Source organism: Calypte anna, chromosome 1, assembly GCF_003957555.1.
Source record: "Calypte anna isolate BGI_N300 chromosome 1, bCalAnn1_v1.p, whole genome shotgun sequence".
NCBI lineage: Eukaryota > Metazoa > Chordata > Aves > Apodiformes > Trochilidae > Calypte > Calypte anna.
The window spans coordinates 110,918,638-110,943,737 of record NC_044244.1 but is presented as its reverse complement, the minus strand read 5'-3'; the positions used below and the strand labels follow the sequence as shown (position 1 = coordinate 110,943,737).

Here is a 25,100-nt window from a genome sequence, read left to right as displayed (position 1 = left end):
GATACTCTTTGTGCATTATGGTTCACCTACAGTCTAGCCTCTGCCTAACTTTGTTTGTTTGGTCTGGTTTCATTTACTTCTTTAAGCTTCCACATTACTTATTTTACAGGCTGCCTGGCTTTCCAAGGTCTGGTTTCTCATCCAGGAGACAACAGCAAACATGTTTTTCAGCTCTTTCCCAATTTCTTTTAGTTACCTGATTGTCACTTACTTACTTCAGTATGCTAATTAGTCCCCTTCTCCTTTCTCCTAGTGAAGAAGAAAACACTTAAACCACATCTCACTTAGCTACCAGCACTTAAATTAACCTATTTTGATACTGCTAGATGTGGCAAGGAGCTGTGACCAAGGACAGATGGCATCCCTTGCTAAATCTGACAAAACACATCCATGACCCATCTTTACCTGCAATGGAAGGAAGCAGGGTGCAGCTGGTAGGTCCACATGGTGTCATGCAATGCTTGGCAAAGACATTGGTCAGATCCCAGTACCACAAAGCTCCACTACTACCGTGTCACATAGGCACTTACACGGCACCACTACTGGAACCAGTGTACTGCCACATCTTGAGTATTCCCCCACTGGACCCCTCTGCAGCCATGCAGCCTGTGTCATCTTTGAAATCTGAGGAGGAACCCTGTTGGACTTAGCTGCAATAATTTTAGGAACCAGTATCACAGGTGTAATAGGATGCATGTCAGCACCCTCACTCCCCTCTTCTGCAGGGACCTTAAAAGTCTGGTAAAGATAAGGTACACTAAAACATGTTGAACCATTAACTAGAGTAGTTGAGGTACTGACACACTCTGTTCAGACGTCACTGCTCAGGGGATAACATCCTTTGATATAAGAACAGAATTAATATACGTTGACAGTAACTTAAACATTTGCAACCATGTTTACCAGAGAATGCTTTTCAGAGCCTCAAAAAGGTTTAAGCTTTAAAGCTTTAAAAAGCTTTAAAGCTTTACACTTCAATTTCTTTACCTGCAGAAATTACACGAGTACCTCCATCTTTCAGCAATACAACCAAATGTAGTTCCTAAATGTTGCAAATTTTTCTGTAGTCCTATGTAATTTAAATGACACAAGCATTATTATTCTTTACTATAAAATAATATGCTTGTGTAGGAGTGCATACTTCTTGTATTTCTATATGTATTTTGTAAAACAGGTAGAACAGCAAGTCTAACTGCAGATGTCCAAGTTATACTCTTAACTGTTTCTCTATGTTATAAGCACGTGGAGACAATGAGAGACATGAAGTAGGAGTTTTTGTTCTTACCAGTTGTTAACCTGGAGTAGTGTCAGATTTGTTTGTGCTGCAATCTGTTTCTTCTCATCCTCTGTTGGATATGGATGCTAAACAGGACAAAAGTGGGGAAAAAAAAAGCATAAGCTTATATAATCTCCTCATCAAAAATAAGAACTCATTTATTACAACTGATTAAAGCTGCTAGATTAAAACCATCTGACTCATTAAAAAACAAACTTTAGAAAACTTCCTAGCTTTTATAGATAAAATAATTTAACAAAGAGTGCTTTGCTACATGAAACTGACTTTATCCTTGAAAGTGTATATGATACCATTAAACTACTCATGTGCAATTCAGAAGAAAAAGCTTCTCATGGCTGACAGTCTTCATTAAACAGCGTGATCCCTGGGCAACACAGCATGTGATAAGATCTGATTAGTTATGCTGTATAAAGGAAATGTCATATGAGAGTATTGACAAGCATTTTCTAGTTAAATAAGCCTCATCTGAACTAAATGGATGAAGAGAGCGTATGTCATGTAAGAAGCATACCCACAGTTCCCATGCACCATTTGTCTATTGTAAAATAGTTGTAAAAGATAAAATATCAATCAACTAAACACTGTCATATAACTTGAGATGCACTTATCCTTTCTGGATAAGCATTTATGCAAAAGAAAGACATTCTATGAAATGCAAAGGTAGATACAATTGATACACAATAAAAGGATTGTTGGAAAGGAGATAAAGCCCAAGAATTTTAAATTCTCCCCTACAAAAAACCCCCACAAACACAGATGGAACTATTTTTTCTTCTGCCATGAACCAGGATGTAGAGAACATTAAGTTCTTGACATAGTAAAATTAAGAAAGGTTCCTTTTAACAATGTTTATTGAGATCATGAAGTACAAATGTAGCATACTTATCAAAAAAATAATCAAATAAACTGGCATTAGGTTGTGGAACTACTCCAAATGACTTCAGGGAAAAATGAACTGAGACCACACAAATGACAACAGAGTAAAATCACCTTCTTTATGAAGTGAAATCATAGGACACCACATAAAAGAGCCACATAAAAACCTGTGACTCCTAATCATGTTCAGTCCTTACCCCTATGTGCTGAAAAAGCCAAGATCTCATCACATTTGTAGCGTGCTTCGGAAGAACTCCTCTTTTATTTTTTGATGAGCCATCATCTTGATGCAAGATGCCTAGATCTTGGTTTAATTGCAACTGAAGCTGCACATAAAATTTTAGAAGAAATAAGGCAGTTAGCAAAGTAATAGCAGTATTCTGTATCAATGTATGAATAACTCATTTACAGAAGAAGTGAAATTAGGCTAAAGACATGCTGATTATAAAAAGCTACTTTATTTGCTAGGGAAGAATTTCAAGAGCAGCTCTCTTACAATAGCATTCCAAAATGTTTTTATCCAGGGAAAATGGTATTTCTGATTTCTGTAATTTTCACACCCCATGTACCTTCTGCTTTAAGAATTACACCTATTATCAGACTCTGTATGTGATCTTCTGACAACAGCCAAATGCTGATTTACTATAATTTAGAATAAAATCCACCTATGTAGTACAGGTAAGGTGAATGATCCTCTGACTGCCCTAGGGATCCAATTGCCTTTGCACCTTACGAAGTCATTTGCACACATGAAAAGCAATTGAAAAACGCAATGCTGAATATACTCACTGTGTGCAAACAAACAGCTATGGAAGATGTAAAACAGTACAGATTGAAGATTAATATTAAGAACTTAAAGAACTGCAAACAAATATGCTAAAGGTCCTGCTAAATAAATGCATCTAAACTCTCAAAGAGCAAGACAAAATACACAGTAGAAAAAATAATTCACTTTACAACACTCCTGCTATTTTCCTTAAGGTTCATATTTCTTCCTCACTTTTGCTTTCTTTTTCCTCTGGAAGCACTGAATCATTTGCACATCAGTTATCTGAACATTAGGAAATGTGTACTTGAATGCTTACACAGAGATATAAATTGCATATGAGGTTATATTTCTCTCAACCATAACTGAAAAAATTCTAAATTATCTTTTAGACAAGACAGAGCAATTTCTTCATGCCAGTCATTATGTCTATGCCCTGTACGAAACAAGTCTTAAACAAGGTTTAATCTGTTAAATTACAACAAGTATAAATTTGGAGGATATTTTTATTTCCAAAACAACATTTCACATTCTAAACAATCTGCTTGTAAATGGAGCCTTTATAATGAAATTCCAATAGTTCTCCCCCAGTATTTTTCTCCTATATTCATTCACTTTCTCCTATTCCAGCTTTCTGAAAGACTGAAAAAGAATAATTTGAAGGATTTCCTATGAATGACAAAGAGCAGAGGTCCAACCCTATGTATAGTGGGTTTGGCAATTCCTACCAACATCAAGAGTAGCCACAGATAAATTAGAACCTCAAGTCCTTTTCTTAGTTTATTTTTTCCATTGGAAGCATAAAAAGCATTTTTCTTCAAAAACACTTCAGACTAGGAGAGTAACCTTTCAAGGAGAAACATGTAAAATACCTGAAGACAGAACTGCATTCATCCTAGAGAATAATATGAGCAAGTATGTACATGCTACTGCCAATTAAAAAAAGGCAAGAATACTTCAACAATACTTTTATGGTTGAGAGGTCAGAAGAAGGAAGTAAAGATGACAATGAGTCAGTGACTACCAACAGATTTTATGCTGTGGAGATGGTTAGCTCCTCATAGACATTTTAAAGTGAGCTTTATCTTTTATGGTATTAGTCCAAAGCAAAGATCTCACAGCCTCAACTAAATATTCTGAAGGCTTTATGGCAAAACATTTCTCAACATACAATTCTGAAATATATACAGTTCTACAGTGCTAGCAGTTGCCATCATGATAGAAGTAAAATTTCTGACAACAGCAGTGTGGCACCATAATGCAAGATAGCAAATATACTAATCTGTAAATCTAGTTCAACAATTAGAAAGGTTTTAATAACTGGAAGTGTCTGTTTAATTAAGAGGTTTTTTTGTCTAGTGGGGTTTTTTGTTTTTTTTTTTGTTTTTTTTTTTAATTGGGTTTAGGAGTGTTTTTATTTTTAAATCCCTGCACCTACAATTTTCTGCCATCAGTAAAAAGAAAACAACAAGTATTTAACAGGTAGGAACTATGGATGACCTTTTGTGGCAAGGGAGATCTGTTTGGGATCTTATGCAATGTTATGCCAATTGTAACTCCTACAGCAGTGCTTACATTATTTTACATTACTTACTAGGAGTGACTGTCAAATTTAAACTCTTAAAACCAAGGAAATTCATTTGCACCCAGAATATTATTCTCTGAAGCCCATGAAACAAACCTGAGAGTTCTGGATCCGAATAGTGCCAGGTGACAGTGCTTGTGTCACCACTTGACCTTGTGGAGTGACCACAGTGACTGGCTGATACACTGTCCCCCCTCAAAAGAAAACAGCAACAAAGACCACAAGTAAGTAAAAGCCCTTCAGGTATTATCCTCTTTAAACAAACACATCAGCACTACAGACAAGAGCTTTGATAACGCACTAACTATTCTGTTCTAGTAAGCACATAAGATGTACTCTACTACACTGATTTTTTTTTTCTTTCCACAAAAACATGGGGTTTTTTTTGATTGTTTCCCTATATTTTAGGTACCTAAACTTATTTTCAAATGAAAATTTGTTGATTACTGGGCCATATAATTGTTCATAATTTTGTTTTAACTAAGCTAACTTTTCAGCCAACAAGGGTCACAAATCCACAAATTTGTGGATCTACAAATCCACATCTATGTGTCTCAGCTGGTTAGGGCAGAAGGCTGCGTGACACTTAGATGGTTGGGTCAACTAAGGTGAAAGAGTATTAATTAGTGAACGCATAGGGGATCCAGAGCACCAAAGCCATAATGCATGCCTTGTCTCAGAACAAGCCCTCTGCAAGTATATGCTGTAGAAGCAGACTGCTTTGCTAATCAAGCTGGGGGCTTTTTATTGTTTGTTTTAAAATCTCATTTAGAAACGAGATAAAACATTTCAGTTCAAATGCCATCTCCATAAAAAATTAGAACAACTTTGGACTCCAAGGATTTCACAGATTTGTAGGTATGGTTCTAAACTCCATAGAGAATGAGACAGTTAGCAAGTGCAATATTTAAAGTAATGCATGTTTTTTCAAACAGAATTCCTCTTTTGAAGGAGAAAAAAACAAGTAAAACACCCCAGACTCTGAAACAACTTTCAACAAAAGTGGTGTTGCACAGAAAAATCTCTTCATATTACATATATGCAACCTCTGCTCACATATGCATACTTGATACACATACCAATGAAACAAGTATTAAGAAACCAGTAAGGCTGTGTTATAACAACTTTTCAGGTATTAGAGTTAAAAAACATGTTTTCAAGTACTTGTGTATTTTTTGTAACAACTATACATGACACCTACATGAAGAGCAAGGTGTCAGTTTTTCTTTACTGTGTCATACCTGCTACTGTTGCCATAGTTACATTTCCCTGCTGCAATGCTGATGCTGGCACCATAATCCCTTGGGGACTGAGTGTGCCTGCAATGGCACTTGGAATTTGCTAGAAAAATAAAACAATTATTTGCTTGCATTTTTTTTTTTAAGTTTGGTTGGTGTTTATTTTTTTTAAAGGATATAAAACATGTTTGTGTAATTTTGGTTCTAAAAATACATTTGGAGTTTAATCACAGGATTAACTTCAAAGAGAAAGAGACTTCATTAAGAGGTTCATCATTACCTACATTAACTTTCTCATTGTAACTAACCATTACCTTTGAAAACCCTCATGAAAGCAACTGTTAGAAAAAAATAAAACCAACCTGAGAAATTTTAGCAGAGAAATTATAGCTATATAAACACTAAGAGAAGCAGTTTCCAAAAGCACAAAGGGAAAAAGATGAAAATGGACCCTTGATTCTCTTCCTGCAAGCATCAAAGTTTTAGCATTGTAGTTATTACCTTAATACCTTCAATTTCAGAATAATGTATTAAGTATTCGAGATGCCAAATATGTTTTATTATGTTCAGGATAGTTCTTACTCAGCCCTGATCATGCAAACTTTGACACATTCCTTAATATGTATGACTTGAGAGTAGGAAGGTTCTTCTGAGGACATGAACAGGTTTGATCAATGGGCCAACACTAACTGTATGGGGGTCAATAAGGCCAAGTGTCTAGCCCTGCACTGGAGTCACAACAACCCCAGGCAATGCTACAGCCCTGGGGAAGAGTGGCTGAAAAAGCTGCCTTGAGGAAAAGTACCTGGGGGTGCCTGCTGACAGCCAGCTGAGAATGAGCAGAAGTGTGCCCAGAAGGCTAATCCTGGCCTCTATCAGGAATAGTGTGGCCAGCAGGTGAAGGGAAGTGATTGTGCTCCTGTACTTGACACTGGTGCAGCTGCACTTTGAGTACTGTGTTCAGCTTTGGGTCCCTCACTACAAGAAGGGCACAGGGGTGCTGGAGCAAGTCCAAAGAAAGACAACCAAGCTGGTGTAGGGCCTGGAGCACAAGTCTAATGAGAACCAGCTAAGGGAGCTGGGGTTGTTTAGCCTGGAAAAAAGAAGGCTGAGGGGAGACCTTATAGCACTCTACAACTACAAGGAGGTTGTAGCAAGGCAGGGGTTGGTCTGTTTTCCCTAGAAACAGGACATTAAGAAATAGTCTCAAGATGTGCTTGGGGAGCTTTAGGTCAGGTATTAGGGACATTTCTTCACCAAAAGGGTAATTAAACACTGGAATAGGATGCCCAGGGAGGTGGCTGAATCACCATCACTGGAGGTGTTTAAAAGATGTGTTGATGTGGCACTTAGGAACATGGCTTAGCAGCAGACTCAGAGCTAGGTTAGTGGTTGGACTCCACGATCTTAAAGATCTTTTTCAACTAGAGAGATTCTGTGAATAATCCCTATTGTTACCAGTCCCTCTGCAAAGGACTGTAACAGGCATACAAAAAAACTTTTAAAAGTTACTTCTGTCTGATTTTAGCTTTTCCATTCCAAACTTTCAGACACCAAGACCTAAGTAAGGAGGTCCAGATAGTAAGGCTTACAAGCCATTGATGTTTTTTAGAATAAATAGCATCAGACACATAAAGTCAGAAAAGGACCATGCCCTAAGGACCAGATAGCTAGTAGGTACAGAGCATCTAACAATGGAAGCATCAACCATAACATACTAAAACTGTTGTTAATTAACTGTTGTCAATACATCACAAAAATACAAATTATTATTGCATTTAGGCAATGTCAAGAATATATAAACTGAGGTTCAGATGTACAGAAGTGGGTCCTGTTAATAACTACACAGGCACCCCAGGTAACATGCAATGACCTACATATTATGACTATAGTTCATCAGACATTGTCTATTTGTTCCACATCTCAATATTCTAATGAAGCAGACTAGACTAAGGAGACCTTCCTAAAATGGGAACTGTTTACTCCTATTCTGTTTCCTAGCCTTCCCACAAAACAGCAATTCTGAATACCTCTCTTTGTTGGACTGAGAGAAAATCATAAAAAGAAGACAGACAAAAGAAGTGACTTTGTGTTCTGACACATTTCAACACATTTGCCCATTGGGTAGTGACACACAGGTGTGCACAAAAAACACAGCTCTTTCTACTCTTAATAACTGATCTTGAGGAAGTGAAACTGCAGATAATAGCAGCAGAAGTGGTTATAACTTCCTAAGGAAATCTAAGTGTAATTGTATTTGAAACAAACCTGAGATTGCACAGGTGAATAAGGACTTCCAGGCTCTCCACTTAATAGAGTTTCACTGTTCATTTTTGTCTTCAGGCAGGCAATGTAACGGCTACAGAAATCCTTGCAGAGTTCATTAACCTTTTCTAGCTCAAGGAGATGAATACGTAGAACTTGGATTGCTTTTACCATCTAGGGAAAGAAGTAGAAAACTTTAGAAACAAAATAATTTAAAAAGCATTTAAGGTGAGATTTAGACAAGCATTGCTTTCCAGTAACAACAACCATCCAGCTAAATAAATGAAGCAGAGTTATTAATTGCTAAGTGTTGACTGGAGTTCTCTAGCTCTGACCATTACACTCCTGAAATGTGAGACGAACATGTTTACATATAAACCTATATCATTCCACAGCCTAAGAAAACTATCATACAGGGAAAGCAAAAAACAACACTCTAATCTTTATCTCTGTCACACGTGACACTTTAGGAAGACAGTGCACAGTTAAGGTATACAAGGAGCACGGAATAAGCCTGCATGTCCATGTGATCTTTTATCTCCATTATACAACTATGGGTCATATACCACACAAGACCAAAGGTGAAGCAAAGCAATCCCATCCATACTTATTTGGAAAGCATGGTTGGAACAGCCTTGGTATCATCAGAGGTCTTGAGCTACATGAGAAGTGTCAGGTTCAGTTCCACATTACAGCCTGACCTATGAAACCCAAAAGTGTACAGATGAATTTGAGGTACACTAAGAAGACCCTTCTGTGACTTACAATGAAGCTGTCATGCTGATTGCCAAGAGTCTGAAATGCACAGAAGATGGCCTTCCATCTTGCCTTCAATAAAACTACAATAGCTTTTATTTTTCTATAAAATTAGAATTAAGAGGTCTTGAAGTTCAAGCCTTGATGAACAATGTGACAAAATAAAGAAGCAGTCCTTAGTCCTAGAGCTCTTAAGTTCCTCTGAAACTGTATGTCAAAGATTAACAGCCCCAGGGTATAATCTTGTAAGAACTTTCAGGTGTGGATATTATTTCTGAAATATAAACCAAATACAAAGCACTAAACCCAACATGAAATCCATGTTTGAACAAAAAAGAATCAAGTACAGGAGACAGGTATGTGATGAGAATACTTATCATGCTTACTGCAAAAAAATATTTGTAAGCTTGGGTAGCCAACTGTATTATATAGCCTAAAAACAGCTTAAGTGATTGTAAAGGGTCATGGCAGAAGATCAAAAGCTAAAAATCAAATCCAGATGGTCTAAATTTTCAGGAACCAGCAGAAAATCCATGACATTCAAATAGGCAACATAACACATTGGCAAAGTACTTATCTAGTGTGCCACTCCCTAAGTTTATTTGCTATGCTATACCTAAAAAAAAAAAAAAAAAAAAAGCCTTCAGTTTTAGAAAAAAGAATAAATTATAATTTTGAAATATAGGTCAGAGCTAAGTTTAGCATTACCTAGAAATTTTTTCCTATATAGGGTCATTTACCTGGCTAGAGTTCTGAATCCAGTGACCAGAAGTGACAGCATAGTAAGTAAATGGCTTACTACTTCTAATAGCCAAGTGGGACCTGAAGTTGCCTTTGTTCAAAGCACCTGAAGGAGATCATGACAGGCAAACTCCTGTGTGTACTCCACTGCACTATGACTTTAGTTTTCACTGTGACAGATCTCTTTTTTCATTTTTATGCTGTATGACACTCAACCAGTGTAGAATATTTTATGTTAAAATAAAGAAGAAAAAAAATTGAGAGAAAAAAAAAAAGGAAACCTTATCCCTTCTCAGGGCTAAATAGAAAAAAAATACACCTACAGAAAAGCCTGAGCTAGACTTGTGGCAGCTGACCCAAATTGAAGTCTAGGAACTCATGACCTATGACACCAAAAGCCTTTGAAATAATAAGTGCAATAGCCCAGAGCTGAGGTATGTAAAACACCAAGCTTCTAAAACAGCTCTCAACAGTGGCTGCTGTTTAAACACCTTTAAACACAACCAAGTAATGCTATGCAAATTTAAGTAGATTTTAACAGAGAAGAAAGATCATCTATATTCAAAGATACTCTGCTACTTTCGTAATTATTAATTACTGTTCTGTAATATTGCAATAGCCAAAGAGTTTCAGGGACAAAAAAAGCTTCAATTTCTTCCTGTGTGGCAGACCAACATGGAGCACATATATTAATGATTAATTAATATATTAATTTAATTAATATTAAACTTTCAGTCAAAATGGAAGCAACAAAATTACACCTTTGGACACATAATATTTGGCCCTATTAGCAATTAGTTTTGCTAAGTAAGGATGTTTTTTCCTTAAACCATTACCCATATTTATATTGTTCTGATCAGCATTTCTTTGGAGGAAAAATAAAAAGTTTTTTCAGCTTAAATTTACTTTCTAATTCATGGCTGATAATTGAAGTGAAAAGTACAAATTAACCACAAACCAAGAATTAGTAACACTACGCAGGTTTCTGCAGAGCCACACACAGTCACACTACTCCTGCAGGAAGCTGTGCTACTGTGGTTAGGAAGGCAAACAAAACTTTGTATATATGCCATGCTTGTCACCAGGACTTATGTACTCATTTACAACCACATTAATTGTGGCCATATGGCTCCTGCTCTCTTGCAGCACGGGTGGACCAAATTTAAATTTACTGTCAGAAGTTCACATTCTCCTTGAAACTAAAAAATAAGGAACTCCTGATAAAAATCACAAAGGTAATACAAAGAAATGTTTTCAAACAGATCACAGCAGGAGTAATATTTCATTCCCATATTCTTAAATGGCACACCTTAAAAATCTGCAGCTACCCTGTTTTTGCTATTTAGTACTACCAAGTAGAATATGCTCCAGAACAATTAATTTTTATAACCCACTTGATTCAGTCTTATCAGACATGCACAAAGACAGAAGTAACCATGAGATACACTGTTGAAACTGTGGTAAATAAAGATAATAATAAACTCTTCAGCAGAGCAAGATGGATCACTGAAAAATCTCTAGTTCTTGCTAAAGCTCCTATCCAGACTATATTAACATATAAATATATTATCCATTAAATCTGAGGACACCCTTAGCCCTAAAAATGCTTTGTATTGTGTCTGTGCCCTGTCTTTTCAGGGCCTCAAGCACATGGTGGTTCAAAGGGCACAAAACACACAATATACACCTTACTTATAATCCCTAGCTAGATATATGCACAGTATTTTACAGATTTCAATGCACCTAACATAAGCATACAGCAAATACGCATGTGCATAGCATATAAAAAAGAATCTTCAGTTAGTGACAAGCAATATTCTCACTAAAAGGACTTCTCATTTGCAAAAAACTAATTAAAATACATTGTCTGCTCACCTACATTCCTGAGCAAATCCTTCTGTGGAAATTTAAGTAACCAGGGCAATAACAAATTCTGTGAGAGAGGGTACTTTGTTGTAATTTGGTTTTAATTGGTAAATAATACAGGACTAGGAAAGGTATGAATATATGTTTATGAGACAGTTCTGCACATTGCAATAGTAAGAATACTTTTTAAAAGATGCAAAAGCATGGTTTCTTCGCTCAAGAGTATTCAAATGACATCAGCTGGCTTCACCACAACTTGTACTGACACAACTAAAAATCCAATAAGATAGTCTTTGAGAAGAGGATACTGAATCAAAAATCCTTACCCCACATGAAACAAAAAACTTGAGGGGGTGTCTTCAAAAAATAGAAGTATCCTGTTCAAATCCAAAAGTGAGAGTATATTTAACACCCCATTTTTTGTATTGTGTCTAGACTTGATAAAGCCATAAGTAACCTGTTCTGACCTTGCAGCTGACACTACTTTGTGAAGAAGGCAAATCTCTTGAGCTTGCAATCGTAGAATGCAACCTGAATTATCCTGTAGTACTGTGAATGTAGAAACTAAAAAGAAACTAAAAAAGCTACTCATATATGGGAAGAGTTTACTCTGAGCTAAATAAATTGTAACAAGTAGCCTGCTATACAAGAAGCAGTAGCCATCCTGAGGCAAGGTAGTGTAAGAATTGTTAAGAAGTCAGTGTCTTAAGACATAATGCATTCTGTAAATGCTCTAAAAATTACCTGCACTCATGATGAACAACTTCCTAGACATGGAGAAACCTGTCCATCTAAGTCCACAAAAGGATACTAATGAAGAACAAATAGATACTGGTTCATTGGTACATTCCAAGATGTCTTTTATCTGAATATGAGACAGATGGAAAAGGGTAAAGATCTCCAAAAAATGATCCTTCATGTTATGGGTATACAGCTGAGCACACTTCCAGAAAGAAGCACATGCACTTGAGAACCTCTGGCTAGCAATACAGATCACCAAGACCTGGTTCTCAACAGTGAACACGTCTCTTCTGATACCAATGCTTGATATAATGACTACAGTGAATGCAAAGTAACAATCCAAAATGGAGGCAGTTACAGCTCTGGCAAAGAAAGCACAATTCCAGTCTAGTTAAGAACACAACTCTCAGTTTCCACTTTCTTCCTACAGGGACTAGGATTTGTAAAGGGGAGGTCTGCAGCACTTCTTCCAGCTAATCAGTACCAAGTCCAAGTTCAGAAAAGATCAGTGGGGACACAGCACAATTAACCAAGAATCAGAGAACAAAATTGTTGAAAACATCCCTGTAGAAGGCATTCCAAGATAGAGTATAATTCTGACTTCAATAATATGCTACTACATATGCATATCTAGCAGAGCTAAATACTGCAAAAAGATCACAAACTTGCATCTCATTTTTCTACCTCCCTACAAAGTTTAACCTGTGTGGTCAGAGCCAGTGAAGCTGGAAGGGAAAAGTTTCAAAGTTTTGTTCATGGCCAGTAGTTCCTCAAGAGCAAATCCTGTAACTACAGCAGAAAAGACACCTCTCTGGCCATTTATTAGGGATAGACTGGAATTCCTGGGATGGTTCCAGTCCAAAGACAACTACCTCTTCTGACTGGAAGATGAATCTGTGTCAAAAGACATACCTATTATGCCAAGAATTCCTAGATCTCAGGACAAGCTAATAAAATCTGTCCAGGAGCTAGCACTGAAGCTTCAAGGTTTCTTTCAACAGATCTTAAAGAGTTGAACTTCCTTGCTGGTCAAACTGATCTAATGCCTGTGCCATCCAGAATAACGTTCTGTGGGTCTCTGGATGAAAACCAAGCTTTTCTTTTGGCATACTCAAAGCATTTCAAGTGAGTGCATAATGTGAAATGTTGTCAGGACTGCAAGAGGCCCTGGAAATTACTAATCTCTAACCTTTCACAATTTCTGTTATCTAGTCAATTAGCCTACAGGCAATACGGAGCCTAAAATGATACTCTTTTTTGGAGCCATTAGTTTAAGCTCCATCAGAAAGCAGTAGCAGTTGAGTGTGCAGCATAATTGAGTTCTACATTACACTTCCAAAAAGAAGCAAAATGAAAAAAAACTGAAACAGCTGAATTAGCAGCAAATTTTCTTACTGCAAGCAGGGCTGTGACTCCTTTCAGATAGGACTTGAATTTGTCTCATTGTAGGACATTCAAGTCATCTAAGTTTAGCTCTGGTTCCAAGTTTATGTATGCTAGTGACCAAGCATTTACACCTTACATTTGTGACTCTGCTGGGGTCAGATAAAAGCACAGGTGGAAAGCAAGGGGATGTCTGTCCCACCTGCTCCACCTTTCTGGCTTGTTCTAATTAGCAGTATTTGCTAGCTGCTTCTTTGAAATAAATGGTTGATGTAATATTGGAATCAAAAAGGGAGGGACAGCAAAAAGAGAAGACCTGCAGAAAGCTGTATAATATTAGAATACCCCTCTACAGAAAAAGATTTTTTAATCTATATAAAAATTTATGTATTTATGTGACACAAGGCAGAAAGAACTGCTCAGCTACAGCCTTCTCTGTGCAAGCACCAGTATTTCAAGATGAAGAAGAGACTGGAAAACCATACTAGCTACGTCACACCTTGGAAAAACTCTGCTCTTTTGCTCATTGCCCCTGACAAAATAAATGAACAGCCTGTCAGAATGTCAGCTGTTCAGAGTCCCCAGCCTTCAGGACAGGCAGAGGACAAGTTGCACTCAGATTTCATTTGGTATCTAGTAATAGCAAGTCATGGCTAATGATACGACTGCAGAACAGGAGTTCAGCGCCAAAGATTCTTGATTTTGCAACATGGTTCCAGTTTAAGATAGTACTGACCTCAGCAGGCATGGAATAGGACACAAACAAATACTTCCTCATCTGTCTCAAGCAAAATCAGCTAGATTTAAGCAGCTCATCAACAAAGGAGAGCAACACGTAAACAAGATTTTGCCACCACTAAAAACACAAACAGGTCAATCATAAACAGGTCAAACAGGAAGGTCTACTTGAACACAGCAGACCTATCTAAAACCCAAGTGAGGTGTATCTGAGAGAACATCTGTGTACAACCAAAAGCACATGATGCAGGCCATGACACACAGGATCTTTGGAAAACTTATCTTTGAAGGCTCACAGACACCTCAGAATTATTGAGGTTGGAAGGGGCCTTTGGAGATTGTTTAATGCACCACCCCTGCTCAAATGCAAGGCTAACAAGGGCAGGTTGCTCAAGGCAACATCCAATTGGGTTCTGACTATCTGCAAGATAAGAGACTCCACAACCTCTCTGGGCAAACTGTAACAGTATCCAATCACCCTTAGAGTAAAAATATTTTTTCTTATGTTTTAAGGGAACTTCCTGTGCTCCAATTTACACTCATTTCCCTTGCCCTTTCACTGGGCACCACTGAGAAGAAGCTGAGTGTCTGTCTTCATTCTCCCATTAGGTATCTAGATACATAGGCAAACCTTCACTGCTGCAGACTGAACAGGCTCTGCTTGCTGAGCCTCTCTTCATATGAGAGATGTTTCTGTCTCCCAGTAATCCTTTTGGTCCTTGGTTGGACTCTTTCCATTATATTTATGCCTACTAGAGGGGAGCCCAGAACTGTATCAAGCAATTCAGATGTCTCCAACCAGTGCCAAGCACAGGGAAAGGATCATGTCCCTTAACCTACCACAATGGTCTTCCTAACACAGCCCAAATACACTTAACTTCTCTGTTGCAAGGATGCACTGCTCTCCCACATTTGGCTTTCTGTCCACTAGTACTGTCAAGTCCACTTCCACAAAGCTACTTTTCCATCTGTTTGGCTCTGAGAGTGTACTGCTACTGCATTCCTCCCTAGGTAGGAACTCGGTGATATTCCAGTTTGTCTATTTCTCCAAAAGCAACAAAGTATCACTGAATGGTGGCACAGCCATCTGGTCATCAGCTACTCCTCCTAGTTTTGCAGTGTCTGCAAACCTTCCACAGGTACACTCTGCCCCATCATCCAGGTCATTAATAAAGATGATGAACAGTACTGGTTCCAGTATAAAGCTGTGGATTACAACACTAATGACAAGGCCTCAACTGAATGTCACACTGCTGATTGCCATCCTTTGAACCCACCAGTTCACCCAGTTTAGTCCATCTCACTGATCACTTATCTAGTCCATGTTTTACCAGTTTGCCTATGAAAACATTATAGGAGACAATGTCAAAAGTCTTACTAAAGTCAAGATAAATTGCATCCATTGCTTCTCATCCAGTGAGCTGTTCTATTTATTAAATTTCAGATGTGCCTCTGGAAAGAAATTGGGATTAGAGATATCAGGGAGAACAGCATATTTGTGTTGAATTCAGAGAGCTACAAATGAAGACAATAACCTAAGGTTTAGCAAATCAGCAGATCAGCAGGCTTGCTTCAAGCAGAACAGAATTAACTGCCAATTTTGATAAAGCATTGAAGGCAAGTACAATCAAACAATCTCTGAAAAAAGAGCCATGGAAAACTTTGTGTCTTCAAATTCTCAGCTGATGTGCAAGTAGCACTCCAGAGGTGTCACTAACAGTAATAACAAAACACTGAATATATTACAGAGTAGAGGAGATTAAAAACTGATTCTAAAATGGTAAGTAATCCTGGTAGTCAACTTTCTAGACACCTGTGTCAAATCACAAGATCATGAAACTCGTACGCTATCTGAGGAATTGTGTGTGCCACTCATTAACAAACAAATGTACCACAAGATTTTGTACATGTGCAAATTAGCATCTGTGATGAACTGCAGGTTTTACCCTGGACTTAGTCATCTTCAGAAACCAAATGCTCTTCAAAATATTTCTCTCCTTCTCCCTCAATAATGCACATTTTTTTCCCTCCTCAAACTGGTCTGAGTGCTTTTCTGTTCAAGAAAGTTCTGAAATGACAGTACCAGTAGCCCTCAGCCCCCAAGGATTCCTGCACTCCATTGGAACTGCTGTACTCATCTCAGACAGATCATCTCATTATAAGCATCCTGAAATACTTATTTGTGCTTACAAATGTAAGACAATCATTACATTGTGCTACACCACCCATATTTCAAATAAAATAATTAAAAAAGCAAAGCACCCCACACTACTGCTTTTCACAGCACAGGGAGTAACTAAAGAAGAAAATTATTATTTCCCCTTGCTTTTATTTTTCTTCTTTCATTTTCTATTTTTAATTCCTACAGATGTAACAGTATTTCTGCTACAGGATTTATTCATTGAACTATTAGTAGGTGTATCAATGCTTCTTTCTACTTAGAAGTCACTGTCTGTATCAATATATATTTATGAAGTGAGCTGCATCAATATTTACCCATAAAGATCTAATGACTCGGATAGTAAATTGAGATTTTGGGGGTTCAGTTCTATTTTAGTTGTAACTTTGACCAAAATGGCCAATGCCTGTTCTTCAGTTCTTCTTCATTTATCAACTGAGAATCTTTCCACTGAATATGATTATGTCTCATATTATGTGCTTTCCCATCATTCTAAGGGCCACTGTGTTAGAAGATGCCCCAGAACAAAAACCTTATTTAAGCCTCAAAAAGTTTAAGCCTCATAACAATGTCTGTAAGACAAACTGATGTACAGCCAAAGCTGTAAGAGAGCTTTTTGAAATCAGGCAAAGTGAATAATGTGATCTATTTTGAAGATGATTTAATCTAAAGTGACTTTATATTTACACAGACTAAGATTATTGATACAATGTATTAAGATACTTCAATCTTGGACACTGTAAATTCAATTAAAACATAAAAAAAAGTAGCTCAGAAGTTAACTTTTTATGCCCTCTTAACTAGAGCTGTAAAAGCTTGCCTCACTCTAGAACACACTGTCTTCTGCCTTCTTTATTGTCACCCTGATCTGATTATATATAAAGGCTTCTGTAGCTCCACCTTCCATGACACTATTTATATACTGTCTTCCCAGAATTTAAGTACACTAACAATTAGTCATAAAGTGCTTGGAAAAGAATCAAGTTATGCAGAATCACTATTTAGGCTCTTGAAAAAACAGCCAAAATTAATTAATTTTTTTGCAACAACATATGTCCCTCCTAACATGCTGTTCACTGCAACACTCCTGCCAATTCTAAGCAGAATCTCAGCTTTAAGTCTTGATTTTGTTTAAGAGTCTTCTCCAGGTACATAACATTAGCCTACCCACAGAGTGTATAATTTGTGCACAAAAATCCTTTTTAGATATCAGCTTGAAAACACTGCAACTTCTGTTATTAACAACCTCCCCAGAAATTTAGCTTTGTTTATGTACTTTAAATATTGAAGTAACTTTTTCTCTTATGAGGCAAAGTCAAAGCTTGAGCACTTGTTGCCTTATACAGTTCCCTTCAAGGAACATGTTTCAAAAATTAAACTAAACATGTGACCACTATAATTCTAACACTCTTGAATATGCTAAAAACTAGTTGCAACATGACTTTAAAGATATGAAGGCAGGCAGATTGTTTTGATACCAGCATGCCAAGAGAGGTATCCTCTAGAGATGCGATTCAAGAGGGAGACTAAGGGACTGAGGAAAGCACAGCTTCATCACAGGAAGGGCTTTCAGAAAGCCTGAGGGAGAAAATGACGTCAAAACAAAAAAACCAATTTGTTAAATTCTAAGCTCATCTTGTAACAGCTCTTCTCCCACATTAACTAGATGAATCGTGATTTTAAAAAACAAAAAGATCAGCTGGAAAGCACTTACACTGATTACATGTTTTTGAAAAACATATGCTATAAACTTAACACTCTAAAACTGATCTGCAGAGTCAACCTGGCCATGGCAAACATATGTTACTGCTCATCTCTTATACACTGATTTCAGACAGCTTAGAACAGGAAACAACTGTGAAGGCCCCAACAGAAATTTAAAGATAAGAAGAGAAAGAAAGGGTCAGAAGAAATGAAAAAAACCCACGTTTCTCTAGATTAACATAAAGAATAATTTCTTACTGGAAGAAAAATGTGTAGAGAAACCAAGAGTATCAGCTGACATCAGAAATTGGGAAGAAGAGGCATACATGATGATTGTTTCAGAAATAAAAGAAATAGATTAAACTTACCAAATTATCAGTTTCTGGATCTTCACAGAAAAAGGGTTTTCCTTCTTTTTCTTGCTTCCTTACAAAATTTTCAATATCTACATCAAAACTAGCAGAAGTTGTTCCTTCTGAGCCTTGGGTAGATTGTTCACATTTTTCAAATAATAGTGCTAACAAGGGAAATAGTGGGTGCCTAGAATAAAAGTTAAAATACATGAATATGCATTTTAATTTCCATGTACACCGCTGAACAGTAAGACATGTAGCTCACATAAGGTAACAATCACTCATATAGGTAACAGGCAAGTCTTGAAAGAGACTGCATGTAACAGCACTCGCTATAGTGAAACTACATGATTAAATTTATTGGCTTTTTTCATTTACCCCACACTCCAGAGGCAAGTAAAGCAGTAGAATATGTATAGTTAGACAAAGAGAAGAATCACAACCTAAAAAGCTACAATGTACTATTTATTCCGTGTAATTTAGTGGCAAGAAGTTCATTAATATACCACATTAGAAATAAGCACGAGGCTCTGCAAATAGGATGAATGCCAATTTAAATTATGAATTAAAGTCTGTCAAAATTCATTTATTCTTCAACGTGGGCCTTATTTATCTATCACAAATAATTTTACAGAACTAAGAATAGTATGCAAGCTGAACTCAGAGGTCTCCTATGAAATCATGCTCAGAGCAGAAGATGATTTTGTTAACACATGTCTGTAAATGAGTGAATACCTATTTCTGCTCCAGGTTTTTTTATTTGTTTTGGTTTTTTGTTTTATTGCAAACCAGTAATAGCTATGTCTTTATAAAGCACTTAAAAGTGAAAGAACACCTAACCTCATCAAAACTGAACATGCTGCTTAGCACAGCACCTAACACTGGAAAACCAGCATCTTTATGCAGTTTGAGCTAATTACTGGGCAAAGAAAAGCGACCAATGATCAACCCAATTACAATAAAAATAAAATCTCACACTAAAGATAAAAACTAGTATAACAAATATTGGCCACAATTGAACAGTCTCAGTAGCTTTCTACATTTCTCTTGTACTTTAAATGCAGCCACCTTTATAGTATCCTTTAAAATTATGCTGAAATTGAAGAATCACAAAATAAATGGAAGGTTTTTTCTTTTTCCCTTGGCTGAAGGCCAACAGTGGAGCAAATCTGATCTCGTTCTTTCTCAGCAAGCTACTGAGACAGTTAACCAAGAGATCATCTGATTTTAAGGTATCTCTTATCAATTAAAAAAACAAATTACCCTTCAAAAGACAGAACACAAGCCCATTACTACCTGTAAATGGCCTGCTTGTCTGCATCCATTGGAGTCTGAGATTCTACAGGGGCAGGACTCACCCCTTCTGCATCAGTTTCGGAGCAGTTGGGATCTTGTTCAGTTTTTAACTCTGTTACTACTTGCATCTGTAGAAAATGATTAAGTTATAAGTAATTCCGTATGTTTGATGTAAAATAAGTGTAGTTTTTCTAGGAAATAGCAATGCAAAGGACTACTAAATTGCCAGAAGGCTGGTATGACTTGGGACTTACTCAAAAAGCCACAGCAGTAACAAAACCACTCTTTTAATCCTTGACACTTTTTGATGGCTAGTATAAAGGTCACTTTGTTTCAGCACTCAGCTTTAAAATTCTGAATTAACAAATTCAGAATTAACAAATTCTGAAAGTATTTTGTCTCTGAAGTGGTTATTTTTTATACAGGCTAGCAAAGAAAAGGGATTTTTTTTTTGCTCAAAAAAAAATTAGGGGGATATCTGCATAAAATATCTTCAGGACGAAAACAATATTAAGTTTCTACTTGTAAATTGACTTTCTTAGTGCTTACTGCATATTATATCAAGATACTGAAGTTTTTCTTGTACATTGAAATGCATATTTTCTCACAAAGAACTAAAATATTCTCTGTCCATCCAATCTCTCAGTTATTAGAATAACCTCCCCTGAGCTTTACCACTCAAATCTGCATATTGTATGAAGAAATTATTTTAAAAATATCAAGCTACTGAAGAAAACAGCAGTAACTGCTTTTACAGAGGCATTTAACACAGTTACACAATCTGCCACTGCTAGGAAAAAAGAAACACAGAGCCACAGCTTCTAAACTGCACTAGAGCCTGGTAATGCCTTTGACGTACTTCAAAAGTGCTGAGAGTGGTTTTGCCATCACCTCCAGCTAAATATCTTTACGTCTAAAAGGTCTTTAAGAAAGACAAACTCTGAAAATCAATTTCCATGCCTCAACCCAGACTTGTTGGTTTTCTCCCCTATGTGCACTTGGGAACATCAGTACAAAATCACTGCAAACTTTTTTTTCTACTTTAACCTTAGCAAATTTTATCTTGAGTATAGGACAAACATTGCTCTAGATATCATCAAGCAGCCAAAATTGGCACGTGCAGGAAAGAAGTGTACAGAAGGCAATCCTCTGCCCTCTTTTCCCAAAAGATGTACATACCACATCACTCACTGGAACCTTCCAATTGAAGGACTGCCCTCCAGACATTATTACAAAACCTGACTCCAAGAGAATTTAACCGATTTCCACACAACTTAAGCAAATGGAATTCATACTAATCCCAACAATAAGTCTGGGAGAAGTAAAAGGTTTGTCCTTTAATACCTGCTGAGGCCAAGCCACCTCCTAGCAAAACCAGAAACTGAGAAAATGCCAGCAAATCCTACCCAACAGAGCAGCCTGCCTTACAAAAAGCTTTCTCAGCAAGCATCGATGATTTTCTTAACTAGTGACAAGAGGGAGGAGCAAAATAAAAGGGGGTGATGAATACAAGTTATTATAAATGTTAAGCTATACATCTGAGGAGTCTGAAGGGAGAGTGCATGTTCAGTTACGGCTCTCACTAGGAGGCAATAGCTCAGTTAAAAGTGCAAGCTGGTTTTTGTGGGCCATTTCCAACTAGAAAAGCAGAAGGCACCCAAGTTACCCATCTTGGTTACTGCAAGCTTATAATACAAAACAAATAGAAAGCAATGCTCTTTCCCAACCTGCTCTTTACAAAAACACGTATTATTTTCAATGATCTGTCACAGGATGTCATGCATTTTCTAGGGGAAATAAAAGATATAAAGTAGGTGACAGGAGGGAGAAAAATAAGAATTACAATAAAAGAAGCAAACAACAAAAATAAATAATCCCCAACTGTATTCAGATAAACATCTTTTTCTAAGAGATGGAAAAACTTGATTTTCTTCTGACTGTTCCCCACTGTTGCCATCTGCTGACAGCAGTTCTTCTATTTACTTCTTAGGCCTGACACATAGTAACATAAAAATGGGTCTACAGAATACAGCCAAGGGCATGACTTGTCTCTCGTTAACTGTATTACCACTTAGCAATTCAAATTGCTGCACTACAGCCAGTTGTATAAAAAAATATCATGACCAGACATACCTGAGTATGTGTGCATGTGCTTTTTGTTAACAGAAGAAAGAAGCCCACTGATGAGCTTTCTAATTAGTAATTCTAATCAATAAGTTCCTTGAAATGAGTTCAAGAATTTTAGCAGTTCGCAGCCTGCAGCATAATTGCATCAACTTAGATAGATGCAATTACAGCAGCATATAATTTTAGATAACTGAATTTATCCTTCACTTACTCTAGACCAAGAAGCTTCTGATTGCATGGATGTTATCTATCCATTGTAACTCCAGACACATAAGAACACTGATGTATATTACACACAAATAATTACAAATGCCCATTTGACTTTCCTAAAAAAAGAGAACATTACAGCATAAAATTCATATGGAACAGATTCAGAAGAGAACCCCTTATCTAACAATTTTTACAGAAGTTAAGCAAAGCCATGCAAAGCCTTTAAGAAGTATCTAAGTCTAAAACTTCAGCTTATCACTTTAAAGTTCTTGTTTTACAAACAACAAGAGATGCTTAAACAATGCCAAAGCTGTAATTAAGGAAAGAGTAATTATCTTTTTTTTCTCTTGCTAACTGTATTTAATTCACAGAGAAAGAATAAACACACTTACCTGCTGTCCATCTTGATAGTTGTCTATACTTAATGTCTGTGTTGCCATCATGGTTAATAAAACATTAATTATGTCAAATCATCGTAAGTATGAACAAATACTCTTAAAAAAAAAAAAAAGTCAGTCACAAGTGTGATCACTTAAAATCCAGTTCTAAATTATTAAAAAAGATTAATGCACACTTCTGCCCCCCCAAAAAATCAAGTGTACTTACAATGTTATTGGCATTTTCTCAAAAGAAAAAAAAAATCAGTTCAGAAACAGGTTTCACCATCAAAAACTTCATTGTTTCAATTTATATTTTAACATAGGATCTTTCATAAGAGGCTGAGGTTCCTTTAAACAAACAAACTTGAAGTAAACTTTTTACATTTGTACCACTTAACTTATTCTGAAGTAATACACAAACTCTAGAAACAAGCAAAAATCTATGTGTATATGTTTTGAAAAAGCTAAAAAATATGTTGAGGCTTACTGTAACTGAAATAATAATAGTCTGCAACTGATGAACCAAACGTAAAAAGTGTTAAGGAATTCCCTATTTCCTTATGAGTAGGAATACCTTATTTTAAAGTGAGGTCCTGAAATTACTGAGAAACCAAAGTCACAAACCACTTCTGGCATCAGGAATCTAACATCCAAGTCATTTAAGCCTCAGCAAAGAACAGTTCAAGATCTAACATTTAAACAATTGGGCCTATGTGATTAGATAGTCTCAAAAGCAACCTAGGGATTCAGGTTCCATTTTCATAGACTTTTTATATTTTAGAATATATTACTTTTAATAGGATTTGTAACACTAATTACTTTATGTATATTATTCCCTCTAAGCATTAGCTGGAGTTTGGTGGCTGGAAGAGTTAAATGCTAAAGTAAGACATTCAATAATTGAAAAAAACAAAAAACAAACCAAAAACCAAACCAAACAAACAAAAAAACCAACCAAAAAACCCCACCACATTAAAAAAGTTAGTATACCACCACCTGATAGTTTATCCATTAAATTACTGATGTACATCTCATTTTCTTGTCAGATTAGCAGCCATTACAACTGAAACCACATATTCTATAAAACTATTACCATTAAATATCACCATAGACTTCAATTTGCCTTGACACACAGAAGTCCTGATGTTTAGCTAATATTTTAAAATACTCATACTAAAAAAAAAGAAGATGGAGCTCAAGGAAGATTACATCCAGGTATTAATTCTGGGTTTTGTGCTATCCTCCACTTATGTCAGTACCTACCTATTACAATTTCCACCAGCTTAAGACCTGACATAAAACCCTTTCTCTTTGTAATGCATTGTCACTACAAATTCTTCAATCATTTTTAAATCTTTCCTTCACCACTGCATACTATTATAGATTATGACCATTCTGAAGAGATTTTTTCCCCCATTTCTGGATATTTTCCACAACAGATTATAATAGTCTCAAGCAATCATTTCGTTTAGGAAACTTAAGGCAAATTGCATGATTCCCCTCTCTCTTTTCTTAAGTTTCAGGCACAGAGAAACCTTACCCCTCAGAACAAACCTCAGGCCCCACTTTGCAACAAGTTCTATTCAAAGCGCCATGCTGAAGCATAACTGCGTTTTGGTTTTAACAGCTTTAAAGACCAGAGAAGTTCACCAGGATGACATAAGCATGACTTCCTTTACAAAGAAGGTTATTGACTTTCACTCACTCATGTTTCAGTGGAACTCTTACTCTTAGGGAGCCCACGGCATTTTACACACACAAAAGTATCTTGGGAACCACAAATATGAGCAGACAGATCAAATCTTGGTTCTGGCATTGGGTCATTCATGTACTTGCAAAGCTGGACAAGTCTGTGTAGACAGCATGCACATATCACCTTAAATAGCTTGTAGAATACCAACAAAAAGGTATGCTACAGTTTGGGAACTCCTATGCTAAAGCAATTTTTTTCATAATACAATTTGCATACAAAAAGAGTAAAGAGACTGCATTTAGAGTTTTTCTAAAAAAAAAGCCTTAATTATTTTCTGTCTTAGTAGAACAACAGTTTCTCTTTATGCAAAAGTCCAAAAATATTACCGATTTCTACAGCAAAATTTAAAAAGGGAACATTATAAATGCACTCATTGATAGAAGTCCATCAGAATTTTTAAATGCATAGTTATGAATCATTTAATGCGACGGGTAAATCAGCTTACTTTACAATATGTCCATTAACTATTTTAAACATCAGCCCTGTAAGCATTTGACTCAACTTTTTCTCCCCACCCCCCAACCTGGTAAAACTGCCCCATCCCCCAAAACTGCCTTAAAGACAGGGCATTAGTGCCTTTTGCATTTATAAAGTGAGAGGGTACATGAAAAATGCTGCTCAGACCAGACTTTGCTAAAAGTAAAACAGTTGAAACGCTATAAAGTGATTGGTTTAGAAAGTGCAGGGGGGAAAAAAAACAACCCAAAAACTCCTCACAAAATGCTGTTAAAGAAATTTTGCTTGGTTGTGGGAGAAATATGAAGTTGTTAGTCTGAAAAGAAGAAAAAGAAGAGGTAAAACAGTCTTAGGAGAGGAAGAGCATCTTAGAGTAAAGATGGGAGATGA

The 25,100-nt window shown here is 36.6% G+C and overlaps 1 protein-coding gene across 1 annotated transcript in view; it reads right to left on the bottom strand.

The window, feature by feature from the left end:
- The window catches only part of PKNOX1 (PBX/knotted 1 homeobox 1), a 45,927-nt gene that overhangs the window by 6,972 nt on the left and 13,855 nt on the right, over positions 1-25,100 (bottom strand). The window contains exons 3-10 of the mRNA XM_030446933.1: positions 22,514-22,615; positions 19,785-19,912; positions 18,504-18,675; positions 8,031-8,201; positions 5,766-5,865; positions 4,621-4,718; positions 2,371-2,499; positions 1,286-1,362 (exon numbers count right to left, since the gene is read on the bottom strand). Of these exons, the coding sequence (XP_030302793.1) occupies positions 1,286-1,362; positions 2,371-2,499; positions 4,621-4,718; positions 5,766-5,865; positions 8,031-8,201; positions 18,504-18,675; positions 19,785-19,912; positions 22,514-22,564 (926 nt within the window). The 5' untranslated portion in view covers positions 22,565-22,615. The remainder of the gene's footprint in view (positions 1-1,285; positions 1,363-2,370; positions 2,500-4,620; positions 4,719-5,765; positions 5,866-8,030; positions 8,202-18,503; positions 18,676-19,784; positions 19,913-22,513; positions 22,616-25,100) is intronic.